This window comes from Rhinoderma darwinii, chromosome 4 (assembly GCF_050947455.1).
Source record: "Rhinoderma darwinii isolate aRhiDar2 chromosome 4, aRhiDar2.hap1, whole genome shotgun sequence".
NCBI classification, from domain to species: Eukaryota; Metazoa; Chordata; class Amphibia; order Anura; family Rhinodermatidae; genus Rhinoderma; species Rhinoderma darwinii.
In genome coordinates, this window is record NC_134690.1 from 185298994 (window position 1) to 185319645 (window position 20652).

The 20652-nt window shown below is 43.6% G+C and overlaps 2 protein-coding genes across 15 annotated transcripts in view; both read right to left on the reverse strand.

Annotated features, from left to right (window-relative positions):
- Window positions 1–20652, reverse strand: part of DST (dystonin) — a 546107-nt gene that overhangs the window by 174954 nt on the left and 350501 nt on the right. The window lies entirely within an intron of this gene.
- LOC142758985 (uncharacterized) lies at window positions 644–20559 on the reverse strand. Its single transcript, XM_075860759.1, has 6 exons — window positions 20554–20559; window positions 15630–20267; window positions 13885–14025; window positions 3936–4142; window positions 2058–2201; window positions 644–1118 (listed from the first exon to the last, which is right to left on the reverse strand). Exons 1-6 carry the CDS (start codon window positions 20557–20559, stop codon window positions 879–881), a joined length of 5376 nt encoding a protein of 1791 aa, XP_075716874.1. The 3' UTR covers window positions 644–878.

Here is a 20652-nt window from a genome sequence, read left to right on the forward strand (position 1 = left end):
GAGAAATAAGATGGTCTGCACATCCATTTATATGGGTTGTATGCAGGACTGTCTCTGCTGCGGAGCTTCTGGGATACTCCCCCTGCCGGTGCTGCATCGATCGCCATGTGGTCCTGCACCTGGTCACCGTGGGCAAGTGGGCTTATACAGTTTGATCAAAATATGTACGAACAACCTCGTGTTCATATTTAAAAAATGATCCTTAGCAGCAATAGATCACAGTAAAATACTGGATGTGCGGACCATGTCTTTTTTTTCATGAATTCAGATTCTTAAATTGTGCTTTCTGGTAGTAAAAACAGATAAAATGTAGAGACCCGTCATATGGCCTTCAATGTCATGTTCTGTTTCTTCTTTTTTTTTATGCACGGGACATTTTAGACAAAATGTTTTTTTTTATTATTGTTTAGAATTCAACCATTAGGTCAGTTTCACACATGCAGTTTAGTTTTTGTGGAAGTTCTTGGGACAGTTTTTTGAGCCAAAGCCAGAAGTGGATCCAAAAGGAAGGAAAGGTATAAAGAAAATACTGATGCATCGCATTTTCTTTTGTGTCCACTCCTCTGTTTGGCTGAAAAAACGGAGGCAGAAAATACACTAAAAAATGCATCAAAATTGCGTGTCTGAGCCTGCCCTTATATCAGAATTCATTTCCTAGGTCACTTAGATGACTAGGATCATGTAGGAACCACACCAAAGACTGATAAAAACAGCATTCCAACTATATATCACAAAACAAGCATGTGACCACTTATGGCTTTGTTAAGACGTAACTTGTCTGTTACTCAAAACATACAGAAAATAACAACAATGCTCAGCTACAAATTGGTCTCAGTAAATTCCAATCAACGATGAGCAAGCACCACATGCACCAAGGGTCAAACCTTCTGCTCATCCAAATCTTGTGCTGCCAGCAGGTGACTTTTTAAGGACTCCATGTGTGAAGCGATCCTTTTTTGAGCATTCTGAAAACTCTTCTGTGTTGCATTCAGTGATCGTAACAGCTGCTTGCTTTGATTTGGTGAAAGATCCTGGGCATGTTCTGATATAAAGAACTGGACATCAAATGCTGTGGTCTCCAGCTCGGCCTTTTGTTCTGAAACATTATTGCTGAGAGTCTGTGTATGAAATAATTGCAATGGAGAAAAGAACATACTTAGAAATATTATAGTATTTCATTTGTTTTTTGTTTTTTTTGTTTTTTAATTGCCCATAAAAAATTAACTGGAAAAAAACATGAAAGCTCATAACAAAAAACAAAAATGTTTTTATTTCCGTGACCCCACTCCAATAATATTCCAAAACCTTAAAGTAAGAAATTCACCCAAAGTTTGTATTTTGACACATATGACATGTCAGAAGATCAATTTTAAGTGGATATTCCCTTTTAAGGGGTTGTCTCATGAATACAGCATTTATAAATATGCGCTCTTAGAGCATACTGATGTCATAAATGGGATATGGATGTCCATGCTTGTGACCCCCTTCATTAGCCAGAGCGAATTGCTGCTGTAAACAATAGCTCTTGCTGTTGTGGGCCTGACCCATCCATGTACTACATGGATGGCCATTATTTTAAATGGTCAGCATGTAATACTACATTTCCCCTGCAGCAACCACTGCATGGAAAATGTATGGCCAGTCAGAGCTCCCTGTGGGTTGTTGTAATGAGACAACCCCTTTAAGCCTAAATTACAGCGTGTACAACTATCATTACTCATTGAGGATAAGGACTAATGTGAGAGAATACAGCTCTGAGAAACACCTTTGCTTGAATTTGGTTAAGGACTCCAATTTTTTATAAACCATTTTAATAAAATATCATGACATGCTAGCTGCCATTCACAACAGGCTGCCATTCACATCACAACCACTGGGTGGCTACACATATAGTATAGACATCTCGTGACAGAGTATCGCAAAATAATGTTTTATTTTAAAGTTTGTCATGTCGTGCCATACATCTCAGGATACGTTGAGATAAGGAGAACGGTAAGGAGGGACACATCTGTATGTCAGTGCTACCCAAATAAAAGAAGATACATTAATAACACTACCTTCAAAGACTGCATGGTTTGCTTTACAACAGCTACATCATTACTGCTCACTGAAAAGTCCAATGTTTCATTACTGGCGGTTATCCAATCTGCCAACACTTGTAGTTGGTTAAGTAAGACTCGATGGGTTTCTGCTAACTTACTCTGGAAAGTAAATAAAAGCAAATTACTACTGTGGTGCTCAGTATGATGAAAAAGTAAAGATAAAACAACAAAATAAATTGATGCACCCAAATGCCACTTTCACATGGCAGTGTTTTGGTCAGTATTTTGCATCAGTTTTTGTCTGCCAACATCAGGATTGGAAGCTACCCACACATTTGGAACACACACCAAAACTAAAAACCAATTGGACGCAAGGTGAGTATGCAAAAGAATAATGGCTAGCTGCTTTCTAAATATGGCACACCTACTTGTGCCAATTTCAACTCCACATCTATGTAGACAGCAGCATAGTGGATACGCAGAAGCTGCAGTGCTAAAACTAAATAAAATTTTTAATAAATGTAATTTAGAAAAAAAAAATAAAATACTAAACATATACATTAAATAAAAAAAGGCTACAAAGGTTTACATAGCTTTAAAGAGGCTCTGTCACCAGATTATAAGTGCCTATGTCCTACATAATGTGATCGGCGCGGTAATGTAGATAACAACAGTGTTTTTTATTTTGAAAATCAATCATTTTTGACCAAGTTATGAGCAATTTTAGGTTTATGCTAATTAGTTTCTTAATGCCCAACTGGGCATTTTTTAACTTTTGACCAAGTGGGCGTTGTGAAGAGAAGTGTATGATGGTGACCAATCAGCATCATACACGTCTCTCCATTCATGTCCATTTGTACTCTGCACAGTGTGATCTCGCGAGATTATGCTGTGCTGTCACATACACCCTCATTAACTTTACTGAAGTGTCTTGAGAGTGAATAGACATGCTGTGCAGCGATTAAGTCTCACACAAACTTTTCTCAGAACAACATCGCGTCCCGGCTGGAGGCAATGTCTATTCCCTCTCAAGATACTTGAGTAAAGTTAATGTGGGTATATGTGACAGCACAGCGTGATCTCGCGAGATCACGCTGTGCTGAGTACAAATGGACATGAATGGAGAGAAGTGTATGACGCTGATTGGTCAGCGTCATACACTTCTATTCACAACGCCCACTTGGTCAAAAGTTAAAAAACTCCCAGTTATAATATGTACATAAATGTTTCCGAAATTTCTGCAGATGTGTAAAACAAGGCAACGAAGATGAAGGAAAAACATTTTTACCATTGAAGAACGCTACAGTTCGCCTCCCCACAGAAGGGAGGGGGATAAGCAGCTACCGAAGACCCGACCTCTAACCCAGCATGATTGAGCCTTATTTTCTGGACAGCAGATGTCAGAGTAGTCAGGCTACCACCATACACATTAATGGATCTGTCACTCGACCCATAATTTTCTATTTTTAATCAAATTCTAATTAAATATGTGTAATAAAATTATTGACGTCTATAACATCAATGATCAACTGACATACTGTAAACTAATGCATTTTGCATCAGTTTGCATTCCATAAAAATGAATAGGATCCATCAATATCATTTTTTTTTATAACAATAAAAAAACTACCTGCAAGAAAAAGCAAATATGAACCTAGCCAAACAATTTAATTTGAGAAACAGAATTGGAGGCCCCATACAACCATGTTCGAAGCAGTGGATAATGGTAAACTATTTCCCAAAAACCTTCAGCAACAGTGAAAATAGTAGTCTGCCAGCAGAAGAGATGAAAGAGTCATGTTAAGGTTCAATAAAGAAAACATTACAGATGCCAGAAGAAAATAAACAGCAATTTGGAATAAGAACTGTAGATCATTACTCAGTTACTCTTACCATTTCTGCATCCACAGCAAATGCAATCTGTTTAGCACGATCTGAAGACATTGCACAAACTGCAGCAGAAGTTTTCATCAAGTCTTCACTTAGCTCCTTCAGATGCTCTCCTGGAAGGTCACCAGGAACAGAGGATAAGAATTGCTCTGAAAACTGTACATCTTTTCTCAGTGTAACAGAAAATGCAGCCAATCTTGATTCAAATGACTGAAAGAAAGGACGAAAACGAAATCCCAATAAGTTTTTGTGGAACTAAAATAACAGTCTTTTACTTTCCAATATAAAATCCCTTTACAAATTATTCTACTTGCAAATTATTTCCGTCCCAGTCATATTTGGTAAGTTTTATTGTTTGTGGAGACGAGTTTTCTCAACAGCTACTGTGTCAGAAATTTGGATAAAAAAAAACAAAAGTAGAACAATTCTGCAATCTAAACAGAAAATCAAGTTTACTGGATTGTGCAAATGAGGGTATGTTCACATGGGCTATTTTCAACCGTCTTTCGGGCTGTAAACGCCCGAAAAACGGCCGAAAAATCGGAAGCAGAACGCCTACAAACATCTGCCCATAGATTTCAATGGGAAATATGGCGTTCTGTTCCGACGGGGCATTTTTTTACGCCTCATTTTCAAATAACGGCGCATAAATAGATGCCCTGTAAAAAGAAGTGCATGTCACTTCTTGTGACATTTTGGAGCCGTTTTTCATTGACTCAATTGAAAACAGCTCCAAAAATGGCCGTAGAAACGCCGCAAAAAACGCAAGTTGTTTAAAAAAACGGCTGAAATTCTGGGGCTGTTTTTGCTTGAAAACAGCTCCATATTTGGTTAAGCGTGTGAACATAACCTAAGACTACTGGGTGGTTTCCTAGTCCATCATCAATTCAAAATGATGTGAGTATATGAAGAGCATGTTCAGACATGGCGGAAGTTTTCCGAGGCGGATTTTGCGGCAAATTTGCAATGAATACGCAGCAAAATGAGCATATTTGAGGGTTTGTCAAGTCATGGCAGATTTTGCAGTAGACTTGCCACAGATTACATCTTTTGCATTAAAAAGGATAAAAATTGCAGTGAAAATCGGCTGTTTCTCCGCAACAGACTGTGCATGCTGCGGAATGTAAATTCCACAATGAAATCTAGTTTCCGCAGTTGTTTTCTGCGACGTCTGCACTAAGTTAACTGAAAGGCTATAGAAACCAAAGAAAAAAAGTCTGCTGCGGATTTCCACTGCGGCCTGTCCAAACCCAACATTCCCTCAGTGATTACACATAATGAATTGATCTCTCTCTCAGAATATGTTTGGGCTGTTGCTTAGCAGAGGAAAGTATGGCCCATTGGTAACAGAATCTGCATGCTCTTGTGCAAGTCCTTGAGGTTGGTATTCATGCGCATCCAGCACTTATAGTGCCAGCGTGAGGAATATGGTGGACGCAACCAAACACTGCATTTTGGATTCCCTGTTAAGTAAGTGTAAGGGAGAGAATGGCAGGAGACTATGTTTCCCTTAGGCTGGGTTCACACGAGCATGTTACGTCCGTAATGGACGGAACGTATTTCGGCCGGAAGTCCCGGACCGAACACACTGCAGGGAGCCGGGCTCCTAGCATCATTGTTATGTACGACGCTAGGAGTCCCTGCCTCGCTGCAGGACAACTGTCCCACACTGTAATCATGTTTTCAGTACGGGACATGACTCAAATAAGTCGAGTCGCTTCTCCCCTTATGTAAATCTACCCTCCCAAAGCAGACACTGAAACAGAGTTGGATTTTAATGGCCACAGCAGCCGTTTATTATTTAAATAACAATAACTTTAAATACCATAATTTTTGAATCCCCAAAAAAGGGGATACATCATAACAACAAATAACCCACTGCGACCCTATCAGGGTCATAACATTATAAACCAACCAGAATGACAGGGGCAAGTCCTTGAAGCCACCGATACTTAATTTTGGCCATCTGCCCACAAATACCTTACCCCCAGCCGTAACCCGGCCCAGGAGCACCAAATTACCTTTTTGCAGATGACCACCATATATATATAAATATATATAACCCAGCTTTCAAAAGGGGTAACACCCTAAGAAGCCGACAAATTGGGGGTGCATCCCGTGATGCATTCCCCCCCACCACTTTTTACGACCTACTTCAAGGACTCCCCCCCGCAGCTGCAATGACAAAATTTAACCTCCCCCAAATACAAATGTCAATAAGCAAATAAACTTTGACGAGAAGAACCACCATCCGCAGCAACCTCTTGCCGCGGTCAACCGATCCACATCAGGGCGGGCGGGCGGGAACATGTTCCTGCTTCTGTGTCCTGGCGAAGAGAGGGAGAGCACAAACAGGAAACAGGTACATCCCCTTCAATCCCCACCCCTTCTCACTCAAGCCCTCCTGCTGTCCCCCCCCCCTTTCCTCTCATAGGCCAGCCAACTCTGTGTCCCTCCCATCTATTTTAGTCATGGAGGCCTTCCCTTATTCCTTTTTTCTTCTTTCAGTACGGCCTCTTCTTGACTCAAATAAGTCGAGTCGCTTCTCCCCTTATGTAAATCTACCCTCCCAAAGCAGACACTGAAACAGAGTTGGATTTTAATGGCCACAGCAGCCGTTTATTATTTAAATAACAATAACTTTAAATACCATAATTTTTGAATCCCCAAAAAAGGGGATACATCATAACAACAAATAACCCACTGCGACCCTATCAGGGTCATAACATTATAAACCAACCAGAATGACAGGGGCAAGTCCTTGAAGCCACCGATACTTAATTTTGGCCATCTGCCCACAAATACCTTACCCCCAGCCGTAACCCGGCCCAGGAGCACCAAATTACCTTTTTGCAGATGACCACCATATATATATAAATATATATAACCCAGCTTTCAAAAGGGGTAACACCCTAAGAAGCCGACAAATTGGGGGTGCATCCCGTGATGCATTCCCCCCCACCACTTTTTACGACCTACTTCAAGGACTCCCCCCCGCCAAAGCGAAACAGGCCTTGACCACCTCACGCCTGCGAGCTCCTCCACACTCCCACCGCTCGCTCAATTCCATCGGTCAAAGCCAGACTCCACATATCCATCCCCACCTCATTGAGGTGCACACCGTCCTCTCTCCAGTAGCTGCCTGTCCCAGCCTCCAGATCCCAGTGGCGCACCGCAACCCCACCATTACGCGTCACGAAGCTCGATATGGCCCTATTAGCCTTAATGCGAGCCTTGTTAATTTTTCCCACAGAACGGGCCATCCGCCAGTTCTTCCTAGGGACCATCTCAGACCACACCGTCACCAATTTAGGATAAGTTGCCCATAAGCAGAGCAAATCATGCTTGACGTCCCGTACCAACTCCCGGAAAGGGCGTATACCCAAATCGTTGCCTCCCACATGCAACACCAGTACCTCCGGCGCCCTGTCAAGCAGTACAAAATTGTGAAACTCGGGCAATACCCTGTTCCATGTCATTCCCCGTATACCCATCCACCTCACAACCGCCGCGTCCCGCGGAATCCTGAGCTGTCGACCGTCCGGCCGTACATCCGCGCGAAGGGCACCCCAGTACACAAAAGAATGTCCCATAATCCACACCATGCATGAGTCACGGCCTGCAAAACAAATGAAGAACATACACGCACCACCTCTTGCTGCCGCGTACCATTAATACTCAGGCGGAAACGCACGCACCCGGAACATGCTATACATCAATATATCACAACATGTTCAAGCGCACATAAGAACGGAAACGCGCCGACTCCCAACGCCCTATCCGCTGCACGCCTGCATCATCTAAACCCCATCTCACCGCCTCCGTCGCTGCCCCTATACGGAAAGAATGAGACGAGTATTGCTCTGCCTGCACCCCGCTAGCCACCAGACACTTTCTGAAAACCGAAATAAACTGATACCGCGACAGAAACGAGCCATCCTCGTGCCGCAGCAACGGCCCGTCTGAGAGATCTAAACCCGCCAAGTACTCCTTGACACACAACACTGGACAAACCGGATTCTTTGGGACCGCCAGCAAAACCACTCGACGTCCTGCCCCTCCTTGGTCCGTTTTGGACCTTCGCAACACTATCTCCACCCTGTCTTCATACAAATCGACATTATCCTGCAACAAGCCCCCCGCTCTCACCGAACTGGGGGAAACCAATTCCCCTACCCGAAAAGCTCCAAAAAAGGCTAACGCAAAAGCCAACCGGAAAAGCTTGCTCTCATACTCTGAACGACACACCTGCCGCACCACCACCTCCAGGGAACACAACAATTGAAATGACACGGGACGCCTCTTATCCCTCACCACTACACCCCGTCTCAGCCCTTTCAATGCCTGGCCCACCAAAAACCGCTTCGTGATATCTGCCAACCCCCGTAACTTACAACCGAAAGCAATGGCCGCCACGAAGCGATTAACCTTAGCGACCGTGCAACCCCGGGCGAACGCATCCCCCAACCAAAACAGCAAGGCCACCATCCTATCATCATCCGAGCACACATCTCCCAAAGATCTCACCCACTCCTCCCATTGCCTCCATCCAGCCGCATACGACGACCACGTCGCACTGGCCAGTGAACGTTTAATCAATGCACCTGCCGCCTGGATACCAGCTCCCACAGATGACTGGGACAGTCCACCCCTGTTAACTCCGCGTCCGGGACCAGCTGCCGGAAACGATCCCACTGCGAGCGAGAAAGCGCGTCAGCAATACAATTCTCTACCCCGGGAACATGCACCGCCACCACCCATGCATTTAAACTCAAACAGGAAAGCACCAACTGACGCAACAAGCGAACCACTGGAGGGGACGACGCCGAAGTATTATTTATAGCCATCACCACCCCCAAATTGTCGCAATGAAAACGCACTTTTTTGTCCCGGAACCTGTCTCCCCAAATGGTGACCGCCACCACGATGGGAAACAGTTCGAGTAGGGCCAAGTTACGCGTCAGTCCCGCCTCCACCCATGCAACCGGCCATTTTCCCGCGCACCATTGACCTTTAAAGAACGCCCCGAACCCCACCGCCCCAGACGCGTCAGTGAACAATTCCAAATCGAAGCTATCTAACGCCCGGGACATCCAAAGAGAGCGCCCATTATACTGTGCCAGAAAATGGAGCCAGACCTGTAAATCTTCCCTGTGCTCTGCAGCCAGACGAATGAAATGATGGGGTTCCCGAACCCCCGCCGTCGCCGCTGCCAACCGCCGACAAAAAACCCTGCCCATCGGCATGATGCGGCAGGCAAAATTCAACTTCCCCAATAAGGACTGCAATTCACGTAGCGTAATTTTCCTAATCCGACACGCTCGCTCCACTACCAACCGCAAATCCCCCAACTTATCCTCCGGCAATCTGCACTCCATTGCTACGGAGTCGATAGTAATTCCCAAAAAACAAATGGTCGTCACCGGACCCTCAGTTTTTTCCACAGCCAAGGGTACACCGAACTCCCTTGACACCCAATTTACCGTCTCCAACAAATTTGCGCAAACCCCCGAACACGACGGGCCAACGCACAAGAAATCGTCGAGATAGTGAATAACTGATTCCACCCCCGCGACCTCCCTGACTACCCATTCCAAAAAAGAACTAAACACCTCAAAGTACGCGCACGACAACGAACAACCCATGGGAAGGCATCGATCAATGTAATAATCCCCTTCCCAATAACATCCCAACAACCTCTGGCTGTCCGGATGAACCGGCAACAAACGAAACGCCGCTTGAATATCAGTTTTTGCCATCAGAGCCCCTCTTCCGTAACCACGTACCAACGCTACCGCCGCATCAAACGACGTGTAGACCACAGAACAGAGATCCTGGTCAATGCCATCGTTAACCGACGCCCCCTTCGGGAAGGACAAATGCTGAATAAGCCGGAATTTGTTACCTTCTCGTTTTGGAACCACCCCTAACGGTGACACCACCAAACCTGGAACTGGGATCGTGCTAAAGGGGCCCGCCATTCTGCCCAGATCAATCTCCTTCCGGATTTTTTCCGAGACTACCCCCGCATGCTGATATGCCGACTTAAGGTTGCGCTGCGTGAAAGGGACCTCATGCAAAGGGGGCGGAATAATGAAACCGTAACCAAAACCTAAACTAATCAACCGCGCCCCCTCCTTATTGGGGTACCTACTTAGAAAGGGGGCCATCTTTATGAGTTTCACCGGAGTCTCCCCCATAACCAGACGCACCGCTGGCTCCCCCTTGTCGTTTACCCTTCTTAAAACATTTAGACGCTCCATGTGACTGCCCGCTGCAATGTGAACACGCATGCTTGAATTTACACGTCGCTCCAAATTTGCACTGCCCCTCATTGAACTGCCAACACGTCCCAAATTTTGAACCTGAGGCCTGACTACCCCCGCCGGAAGTTCCTGCTGCATTCCCGCTCCCGGGAAAGGACTGCCCCTGCTTATAAAGTGCCGTCACTTTCAACCATAAGGCTATGTCCTTATGGTCCCACCGTATATTCGGCCGCACCGCTTTCCTCTGCCGAAACTGCTCATCGTAACGAAGCCAGGCCTGGCCCCCATAAACCCGATGCGCCTCCCCCACCGCATCCAAATAACAAAACAAGCCGGAACAATTATCTGGCGCCTTTTCCCCAATAACGCTCGCCAAAATTGCAAAAGCCTGCATCCAATTGACGAACGTTTTTGGAATCAACCTGTACCGTCTCTTTTCTTCCTCATCCTTTTTTGTTTCATCCCGCTTCACCTTATCTAAATTAAACTTCTCCAGCGGAAGCAAGGAAAAAATCTCCACATACTCGTCCTTCCAAATCCTTTCCTTTACCTCCTGCTTTAACCCCTTAATGACCGGGCCATTTTGCACGTTAATGACCAAGGATTATTTTTTGTTTTTCCACGGTCGCATTCCAAGAGTCGTAACTCTTTTTTTATTCCGTCGACATAGCCGTATAAGGGCTTGTTTTTTCCGGGACGAGTTGTATTTTGTAATTGTACCATTTTTAGATGCTTATAACATATTGATTAACTTTTATTAACTTTATTTTAGGAGAGAATTGAAAATAAGCAGCTATTCCAGCATTAATTTTCACGTTATAAATTTACGCCGTTTACTATGCAGCGTAAATAACATGTTAACTTTATTCTATGGGTCGGCACGATTACAGGGATACCAAATGTGTAAAGGTTTTATATGTTTTTTCTACGTTTGCACAATAAAAACCCTTTTAGAAAAAAATTACTTGTTTTTGCATCGCCGCGTTCCAAGAGGCGTAATTTTTTTATTTTTCCGTCGATGTGGCCGTACGTGGGATTGATTTTTGCGGGACAATGTGTAGTTTTCATTAGTACTATTTTGGGGTACATAGGACTTATAGATGAACTTTTATTTTATTTTTTATGGGGGGAATGGGAGAAAAGAGAGAATTTTGCCGTTGTTTTTTGCGTTTTCTTTGGACGCCGTTCATCCGGCGGTTTAATTAATGTGTTCATTTTATTGGTCAAGTTGTTACGATCGCGGGGATACCATATATGTGTATGTGTGATTTGTTTTGACCGTTTTATTAAATAAAACCACTTTTTGGGGCAAAAAAGTAGTTTTATTTGACTTTGACTGTAATTTTTTTTATTTTTTTTTTCACAAACTTTATTTAACGGTTTTACTTTTTTTTTTTTAGTCCCACCAGGGGACTTCACTATGCGATATGCCGATCGCATATATAATGCTTTGGTATACTTCGTATACCAAAGCATTATTGCCTGTCAGTGTAAAACTGACAGGCAACCTGTTAGGTCATGCCTCTGGCATCGCCTAACAGGCAGATGCTGAAGACAGACCTGGGGGTCTTTGTTAGACCCCCGGCTGTCATGGAAACCCGACGGCGACCCGCGATTTGTTTGCGGGGGCGCCGATCGGGAGACAGAGGGAGTTCCCCCCTCTGTCAAACACATTAAATGCCGCTGTCACTGTTGACAGCGGCATTTAATGGGTTAAACTGCCGGAATCGGCGCGTGCTTCGATTCCGGCAGTTGCAGCAGGAGCCAGGCTGTGTATAACAGCCGTGCTCCTGCCGCTGATCGCGTGGGTAAACTGTCAGTACCCGCGCGATCACAGGACGGATATATCCGTCCTCCTGCGCGAACTAGCAGCTGCTGAGGACGGATATATCCGTCCTTCGGCGTTAAGGGGTTAAATGCGCCCCTAACGGGCCCTCATAACAAACATAAACCTCCCCGCGCGCACGATCATCAAGACGCACCCTATCAACCTCCTTTGGCGAGTCTGTTTGAACCGCCGCCGCCACTGCCACCGCTGCCCCGGCATTCAACCCCCCACCGTTTTGACGAACCGGAGCGCTTCAAACACTGCCCCCCCACACCGCGGCCGGCGCCACACCTGACGATTCTTGGGAAGGGGAACCACCTAGCCGCCCCACTAACACTTTTAAACATCCCACTAACTCCGCCAAACTATCCCCCGCACCCGCCTGTAGCGACGGGACCCCCGACTCCGCCGCGACGCCCACCGCCTCGACACCCTCTACACCGATACCCGACATCAATAAAGCTGGAAATGGTAACGTAGGTGTCAACTCACCAGGCTGCCCAGGGGCTGTGAACCCGTCAGCCGGACCCCCATGTCCACGTGGAGAGGCCCGCCGCTCACCGTCCTCCAATGCTCCGGACTCCCTCTGGCGCTGTCCGCATTGGCAATGTGTGCACGGGGAATTCCGATTTTCGTCTGAGTAAAGGGGGGGTGACATCGCATCATCCAATTGGCCGAGGTCCAGTTCATGCCTCATCCGTCCCGCTGAACCAGCTCCGAGCTGTTCCGTCCCTGGCACTCCAACCACCGACCTCATCCTGCGACCTCTGGTCGTTTCCACCTCGACGACACCATGAGCCGACCCTCTGGCTGGCACATCACCATGCAGGGTCGCCGTTGCCCTTCCGCCACGTGCTGAAGAAGGAGAGGATGTGACCGGAAGTGAAGGCCGCGTCCTCCTCGCCGCTGCCGCCGGGCGCTGCCGCGTTTTGGGATTCCTCCCAGGACCAGACGAAAGAGCAGCGGCAGGCCGCCCTGGGGTCTGGCCTGCAGGGTCCACTGATGGGCTCCTCTTGCGCCGCCGCGCCCGCGGGATGTCTTCAGGACTCAGCCTTGCGGGCGGGCGCGAGCGCCTCGTGCTGCGCGTCACGCCGGGAGTGCCAGCCCTGGCCTGAGTCATGGGGGAAACGGGCTCTCCTCTTCTCCTGCCCGACCCCCTGGTACGCCGGTCCTGTACCTCGGCCTGCTCCAGCAGCCCCGCGACCACCGGCATGACAGAGCGCTCCCCGCTTGCTCCAGCCGACTCTGCTCGCTCCTGGACCGGAGCGCCCGATTGTCCCTGCAGCAGCGTCGCTACTCGTGCTCCGAGCCATCCAGGACCCTGAGAGGCTGCTGCGGCCCGCAACAGCTCCATAGCCTCCTCATCAGACGCAGCAGGGGTAACAAACATGTTCCTGCTTCTGTGTCCTGGCGAAGAGAGGGAGAGCACAAACAGGAAACAGGTACATCCCCTTCAATCCCCACCCCTTCTCACTCAAGCCCTCCTGCTGTCCCCCCCCCCCTTTCCTCTCATAGGCCAGCCAACTCTGTGTCCCTCCCATCTATTTTAGTCATGGAGGCCTTCCCTTATTCCTTTTTTCTTCTTTCAGTACGGCCTCTTCTGTAGTTCCACGGAGAGGCAGGGACTCCTAGCGTCGTACATAACTATGATGCTAGGAGCCCGGCTCCCGGCAGTGTGTTCAGTCCGGGACTTGCGGCCGAAATACGTTCCGTCCATTACGGACGTAACATGCTTGTGTGAACCCAGCCTTACTGGTGTACTCTTTTAGAATTAATCAATTCAATCCAAAGTGCACAAAAGCAGAAACCAAAAAGCACAAAATGTTTTGATCTGAGAGAAAACGTTAACAATGCTGACCTCTAGCTGCTCAAGCTGAATCTTTAATGTTTCCAAGTTATCTCCGAGCGGTGGTAGATTATCCAAGTGGAGTTTCTGATCTTGGACAACAGTCAGATGTTCTTGTAATGTTTGACAGCACTTATTTAAAGTCAAAGTTACCTAAAATTAATAAAATGTATGATAAAGCAACAGTTTTCAAAAATATTAAGGCAGATTTACTATTCAAAGTGAGACACAATCCTGGCACACATGCCATGCGTCACATTTATTAACTGTTTAAGACGAATTTTACACCTCGTTCAACAAATAGGCGTGGCCTAGAGTAAAGGGAGCTTGGGTTAAAATATGCCACATTGCAACAAAATTTTAGCGCAAAAATCTTGGTGTAAACGAAGAGGTGACAGAAAGTTAAATAAGAGTCTCTATAGATGTGCTAAACTTATTATACTTATTATTTTCTCGGAAAGCCGATGTAGCAGTGTACGGACCCAATAGAAAGACTATGAGCCTGTACAGCACTACATCGGCTTTCCAAAAAAAGCCAATCAGAAAACAAAGCGGCTCAGCGCTCACTGAAGTGCTTTTGCCGCTTCGTTTTATGACATGTCAGAAGTTTGTTGAAGGTTTAGTTACACTTTAAGACAGTATTAGTAAATGTGCCCCAATGCTCTTAAGTCTAGGGGCTCTGTAAGGCTACGTTCACACAGGGCGGATATGCTGTGTAAAGCACAAAAACCTCACCAAATTGTGATGCAGTTTTTCGGGCGGAATGTCTGCTCTGGAAAACTGCATGTTTAAAAAAAACAAAAAAAAAACGACATACTTACCCTCTGACATCCAGCAGACCAGCCTCCTGGGGTGATGTTTTATCTGTGCCTTTTTATTTGCCTGTGATTGGCTGCAGCGGTCACATGGGATGAAACATCATTAAAGGAGGCCGGCCTGGATGAAGAAGAACATAATTCTGGGTAAGTATAAGATATTTTTTTTCCTGATTTGCGTTTTTTGCAGCCGAATCACAGCTTTTCCATCGCAAAAAAACGCAACATCTGCTATTTGGTGCGTGTTTTACCTCCCCATTGAATTCAATGAGGAAAACCCGCACCACAAAAGCAGCGATTATGCAAATGCAATTGACGTGCTGCCCATTAACAAAACGCACCATAGGTCAATTTCTGAGCGTTTTTTTCCACTCATTTACGCAGCGTGTGGATGAGATTTGTTCAAAGCTCATCCGCTCTGAAGCTACTATATTATGCTGCAGATTTCCGAAAATCCGTTGCAGAAAATCCACAGTATTTACGCTACATGTGAACTTACTCGAAGGCTGAATTCACACGTCGTGGATTTTCATTTCAGATTTTACCATTTCCCCCTGCCTACTATGTGCCATTTATAATAGTGATGTGACTCTGGGGCCCCGCAGGCTCAAGGGCCAAGGTGAGACTGCTACCTCTACATCACATATAGTTGTGTCCCTTGTTTCAGATTACTCGGGTCTTTTGTTCAAGGAAGAATTGAAACTGAACTGAGGACAAACGAGAGGGAAAGGTGATTTGGAAGAACCTAAACAGCCTACCTCCAAATATTACTACAGTATAAACTGTAATTTTGTAAAAGTAATTTGTTCAGAAATCTTTTTAAATATTAGGATGCATGTGGCTTTAAACTTATTTTTGTGTAAAGAGAGCTTACAGTATCAGAATCCAATGACAATTATTAAGAATATTATGCTCTATTAACTAAATTTGACATCAACCCACCTTATCAGCCACTTTGCCTCCTGCATTTTGCTCCACTTCAGATTCAGTTGATAGAGAAATAAATTGAGTGGTAAAATTTTCATCCAATGATTTCACATCATTGTCCTGTTGTTCTGTAAAACTGAATTTTCGAGCATTTCCAGGTTGCTCAGGACTATATCCTGGGGAAAATGTATCATTTTGTTCAGATATTTGCTTATTCATCTGGTCAGGAATGGAAGAAGAAGGGATTAGCTCACTGGGAAACAGACCTTTATTCTTGTTTATTATAAACTCTTCGAATTTGTTTGAATTTTCAGATTCTGGAGGAACATGAAAGATTTGATCAAGCTGAGAAGAGATTAATGTTAAAGGATTTGGCTTTAACACTTTCTGATCACTGAAAGATGATGAAGTACTCGAAGCTTTCTTATGGTTTTGGGTCATTTCCATATTACATGATCTTGTATCATGTTCAACATGTTTGTCTTGTTTGTTATCTCCCTGGATCATGAATTCATTTTCTTCTGCCTTACTCTTCACACCAACAAGGTCAAAGTTCGATACGTACTGTGTATTCTCAATATTTGTGAAAACATGGTCACCCTCTTTAACCAGAATGTCCTCAGTTAAATTCCTGATTTTGTCCTCTCTGTTTACTAGATCCAATGAATTATTATGATCTTCAGTTAAATTTTTTGTACTGTGCTCCATCTTTTCACCACCATCTAAGTTCTCCTCTGTGCCGCATGAGCTGTTAGTATCTGCCAAAACACCATGTTTGGGATAAACATAGGGATCAGCAGTTTGTATCATTCCTGCACAACCTTTGAGATAAGTTGTTAAATTATCCATTTCTTCTGTGTTAATCGGTTTCATATCGAGTGCATCAGATCTTTGTTCAGTTTCAGACAAAGCACTCGTAGTGGTCACTTCTATATTATTACTATCGCTTTTACTGGTCGATGAATCAAAAATTGCACTCAGGTTATCCATATGAATGGGACTTTTAGCTGTAAGTTGGAACACACTTTCTCTATGATTACTTGACCCTTCCTTTTTATTCAGTATATCTGTAATTCTGCAGATTCCAGTGTCATTAGTTTCAAGTGAAGAGGGACATTCCTTTCTACTAGATGTACTGTCATCTGGTAAATCTGAATTAACCTGCTGAAGTGTTTTGCAGTGTGTCTCTTTGTCTTCGATATGGTAATGATTTTCAATATCTGTAACAGTAGTGTCAAAAACAGCTTTTACTTCATCCGGGGAATGCTTTTCAAGCATTTGCTCAGAGTCAAGGTCAAGATAGTTTTTGGACTCAGAATCATGCTTGGTATGCAACATGGACCATTCAATTGTAGGGTGTTTCATAACCGGAGTATCACATTGAACATTGCTTTGCTGACCGTCCTCTACTTGGCCACTTGTCTCATTATCTACAGCTTTTAAATTTGCATTACTACATTCACCACTTGCATCCTCTTTCTCAGCTCGAATGTTTTCATGATTCAGATTGGTACTATCTACTCGAGAGTGACTATGATCAGTGTCCTGGTTGGAATCAGAATTATTATCTTTAGTATATTCAAGGCCATTATGCAATTTAGGAACATCATCAGCATCAAGTTGTGCCTTAGTACTATTATATTTGAGGTTAATGGATTCTTGTGATTTGGTTTTACTGTTATTTTCAATTTCACATTGTAGGCATTTAACATCTGACTTGTCGTCTGCACTGTTAATCTTAGTTTGTTTGGGTTCAGAAATCTCTTCATCTAATGTATCTTCTTCTCTCAAGGATGCCTTCGCATTGTCTAGATTAGGGATATCACTTTCTCCTGAATGCATATCTCTGAGACAGTGTAAACGGTTGTCAGATACACTCAAAACCTCAATCTTGGAAGTATTACCAGAATTATTAGAATGTGGATACAATATATTTTCAATATGAAAGCCTCTCTCAGCATTATATCCAAAATCAAACAAAACAGCTTTACTATCAATGTCATTGTCTTCAACATATTCATCGGAATATTCTTCCGTGGCTTGATAGCCTTCTTCACTGTTGGCCTCATCAGTGACAAAACAGTCAATGTCAGTTTCACTAAAACTACTCTCAACATATTCTTCATCTAGTTCTTCCTCTATGATTACTTTGTCATCAAGGTTCATGTTACCAGCCATATCCTTTTCAACAGACTTATATTTACTACTCTCATATTCCTCCTCTACTGAACTATTTGGAAGGGAATATTTTTCTTTATATAGTGAAGTTTGGTCATCCAAACAAGAGTTACTTTCAGAATCTTCTTCAATTATGGTTTCCAGATATTGCCGCCCTTGCAAATTATCAGTGTTTTCAGGATCACTATCGGTGTAATCGTAAGTATCTTCATCTGAGCTTGTATCACTTTGGGTAGGTGTTCTGTCTTCTATAATGCCATTTCCTATAGTTTTCCAAGTCTTTTTACTGTCATCCATATCACCAACTTCATCCTCACTGTCAACATCTCCATCAGACAGATCAGAGCTACTGCTGTTTTGCAAATATCCATGAAGCTCAATAGGAATATCTTGGCCCACATTTGGAAGTACGTCACTGTAGGTTTCGTATGGAGGTATGGCATAACCATCACTGTCAGTGCCTTTATCACAATGTTGTTCAGCTACCACTTGTTGCAGCTGATCACAAAAGGGAACTTCTCCCACAGATACAACATGATCTTCTGTATTACTTTCAGAAATACTGATGTTTGAAGTGGTTAAAATTTCTTCTAGGCTATTATAAACTTCTCCGGTATGATGAGAGCCTTTATTAAAATTGTTCTCAACATTATTTTCCTGAATTGAATTGTTGAAATTTTTATCTACAGCAATAATTGTGTTACTTTGCTTGCCTAGTTGAACATCAGCTATGATGACATCTTTTACAGGAAAAGAGTCTATTACTTCACATGTTCCAGTTGACTCATTGCGTTGCAGTTTATCTTCACTGGATATATCATCAGCTTCTACATTTTTGAATATTTGACAAATCACTTCCTCAGGGTCTTTGCAGTTAAATTTATCGTTAAACTGAAGTTTTTCTGTAGCTGTTTTTAGGCTTTCTGTTTCTTCAAAGCTCGAGTTCAAATGAGATGTACTCTTACACTCACTTATATTATTGTCTGTATTAAGGTTCATTTCCAAATCTTCTACAATATCAGTAACGTCTTCTTTATTTTCACACGATGTACGTACAATATGTTCAGACTCAAGCAACATACTAGCAACTTCATCAAGATCACCATCAAACAGTAACAATCTTTCCCCTGTATTTGCATCAATATAACTATTTATCATGAGATAGGAAATAAATAATTGCTTTGTATGTTCTGGATTATGAGTCAGTTCTTCCTCGGATTTGTTTTCAGAACATTCAGCCGATTGAGCTGTGTGAGATTCATAAGAAGATATCCATTTTAGAGTATGTTTACAGGTTGGTTCCAGAACATCTATGTTTGGCATTTTGTCTTGTAATTTCAAGGTGCTGAGGACGGAGGCAGTGTTTTTCTCTATTATACCCGACTCAGCAGCTATATCTAATTGGACTATCTCAGATGTTTCAGGAATATATAAGCCAGCAATTTTGTGTCTGTTGCTTAGGATCCTTTGCGCTAACTCGTTAGAAATCATTCCTTGCTGTAAAGCTGTTGATATGGGGAATATTTCACTGGTATCAGGCCATATAAGTCCAATAAACCCTCTTTGTGCCTCTAGAACCATCAATGCACTACTATATGAAATTAAATTACACTGAACAGCTTCGTCCACAGTTAAACATTTTCTTGTAGAAGGGCAAAGAATTCCACCATTTTGAACTTGTTGGGTTAAAATTCCACAAACTGTTCCATGATCGATAACACCGTGATCTCGAGACTGTTCCAAAGTCAATTGGCTTCCAGTATCTGGATGAATAATACCACCTGAAAAAAGCTGAGCACCAAGTAGCCTGTACATGATTTCCCGTTCCAGAATTCCTTCATGTGCTGCACGTAAAACACTAAGTTTCCTACCAGATTTTAATGTGATTTTACCTTTATCTTCTGCGTTAACTAGAAGAAATCTCATTCCTGTTTTCCCATCTGTCACAGTCCTCTGGAACAGATCTGCTAATGTCATCTTATCTGCTGTAATGGGATCGATCAAATCTTTGGCCATCTTTTGTCTTTCAATGAGCTTGGTAAACATTAACGTAGAAATGACATTTCTTTGAAAAAGTTTATTTACATTGAGCTGCTCTCCAGTAGTCGCAAGCTGAAGGCAACCGCAAGAAAGTAAAGTGGTGATCATTTTGACTGTTACTGTTTCTGAAATTAATTCTTGATTGAAAGCTGTAATAATAGGAAAATCACTTGGAGGAAGAGAAAAAATGACACTTTTAGCATGAGATATTTCATGGAGTCGTACTTGAATTTGATCATCAATAAGGTTATGACTCTTAGCATCTTCAATGTCAAAGCATCTCTTTAACCGAGGGCAAACCAGTCCGGACACTATAAGTTGCATTTCAAGTAGAAGAACTCCTGTTTCATAATCAACAAGTCCTTCTACAACAGACTGGTAAATGGAAAGAATTCTCCCATTTGCCTCAATAGTCCCTGACACAACTCTGTCCACCTGAAACAGGAAAAAAAGAGATTAGGAAGTATGGACACTTTATACGCCAATTACAATTTATAAAAACTGTGCTCCACATGCTCAAGATACTTACCACACACAGAACAAGCTGACTGTTTAAACAGTTCAGATAAAAGTGATTTTTGTCAGTATCTTGACAGCAAAGATGGCACAAGCTTTGAACTCAGCATGCATCTGTGAACTAGAATTTAGCTTTGACACATTGTGAGTGTTAGTGAAAAGATTGATGACAACAGGTAGAATAAGTACCACCTGTAAAGCAAACCATCATGCTATTTGATGCATGTGAAGGGTTAGGAGAGATGTCACATAGAGAACCATGCTTGTCATGTTTACAGCACACTGTATAAATCACACCTGATGG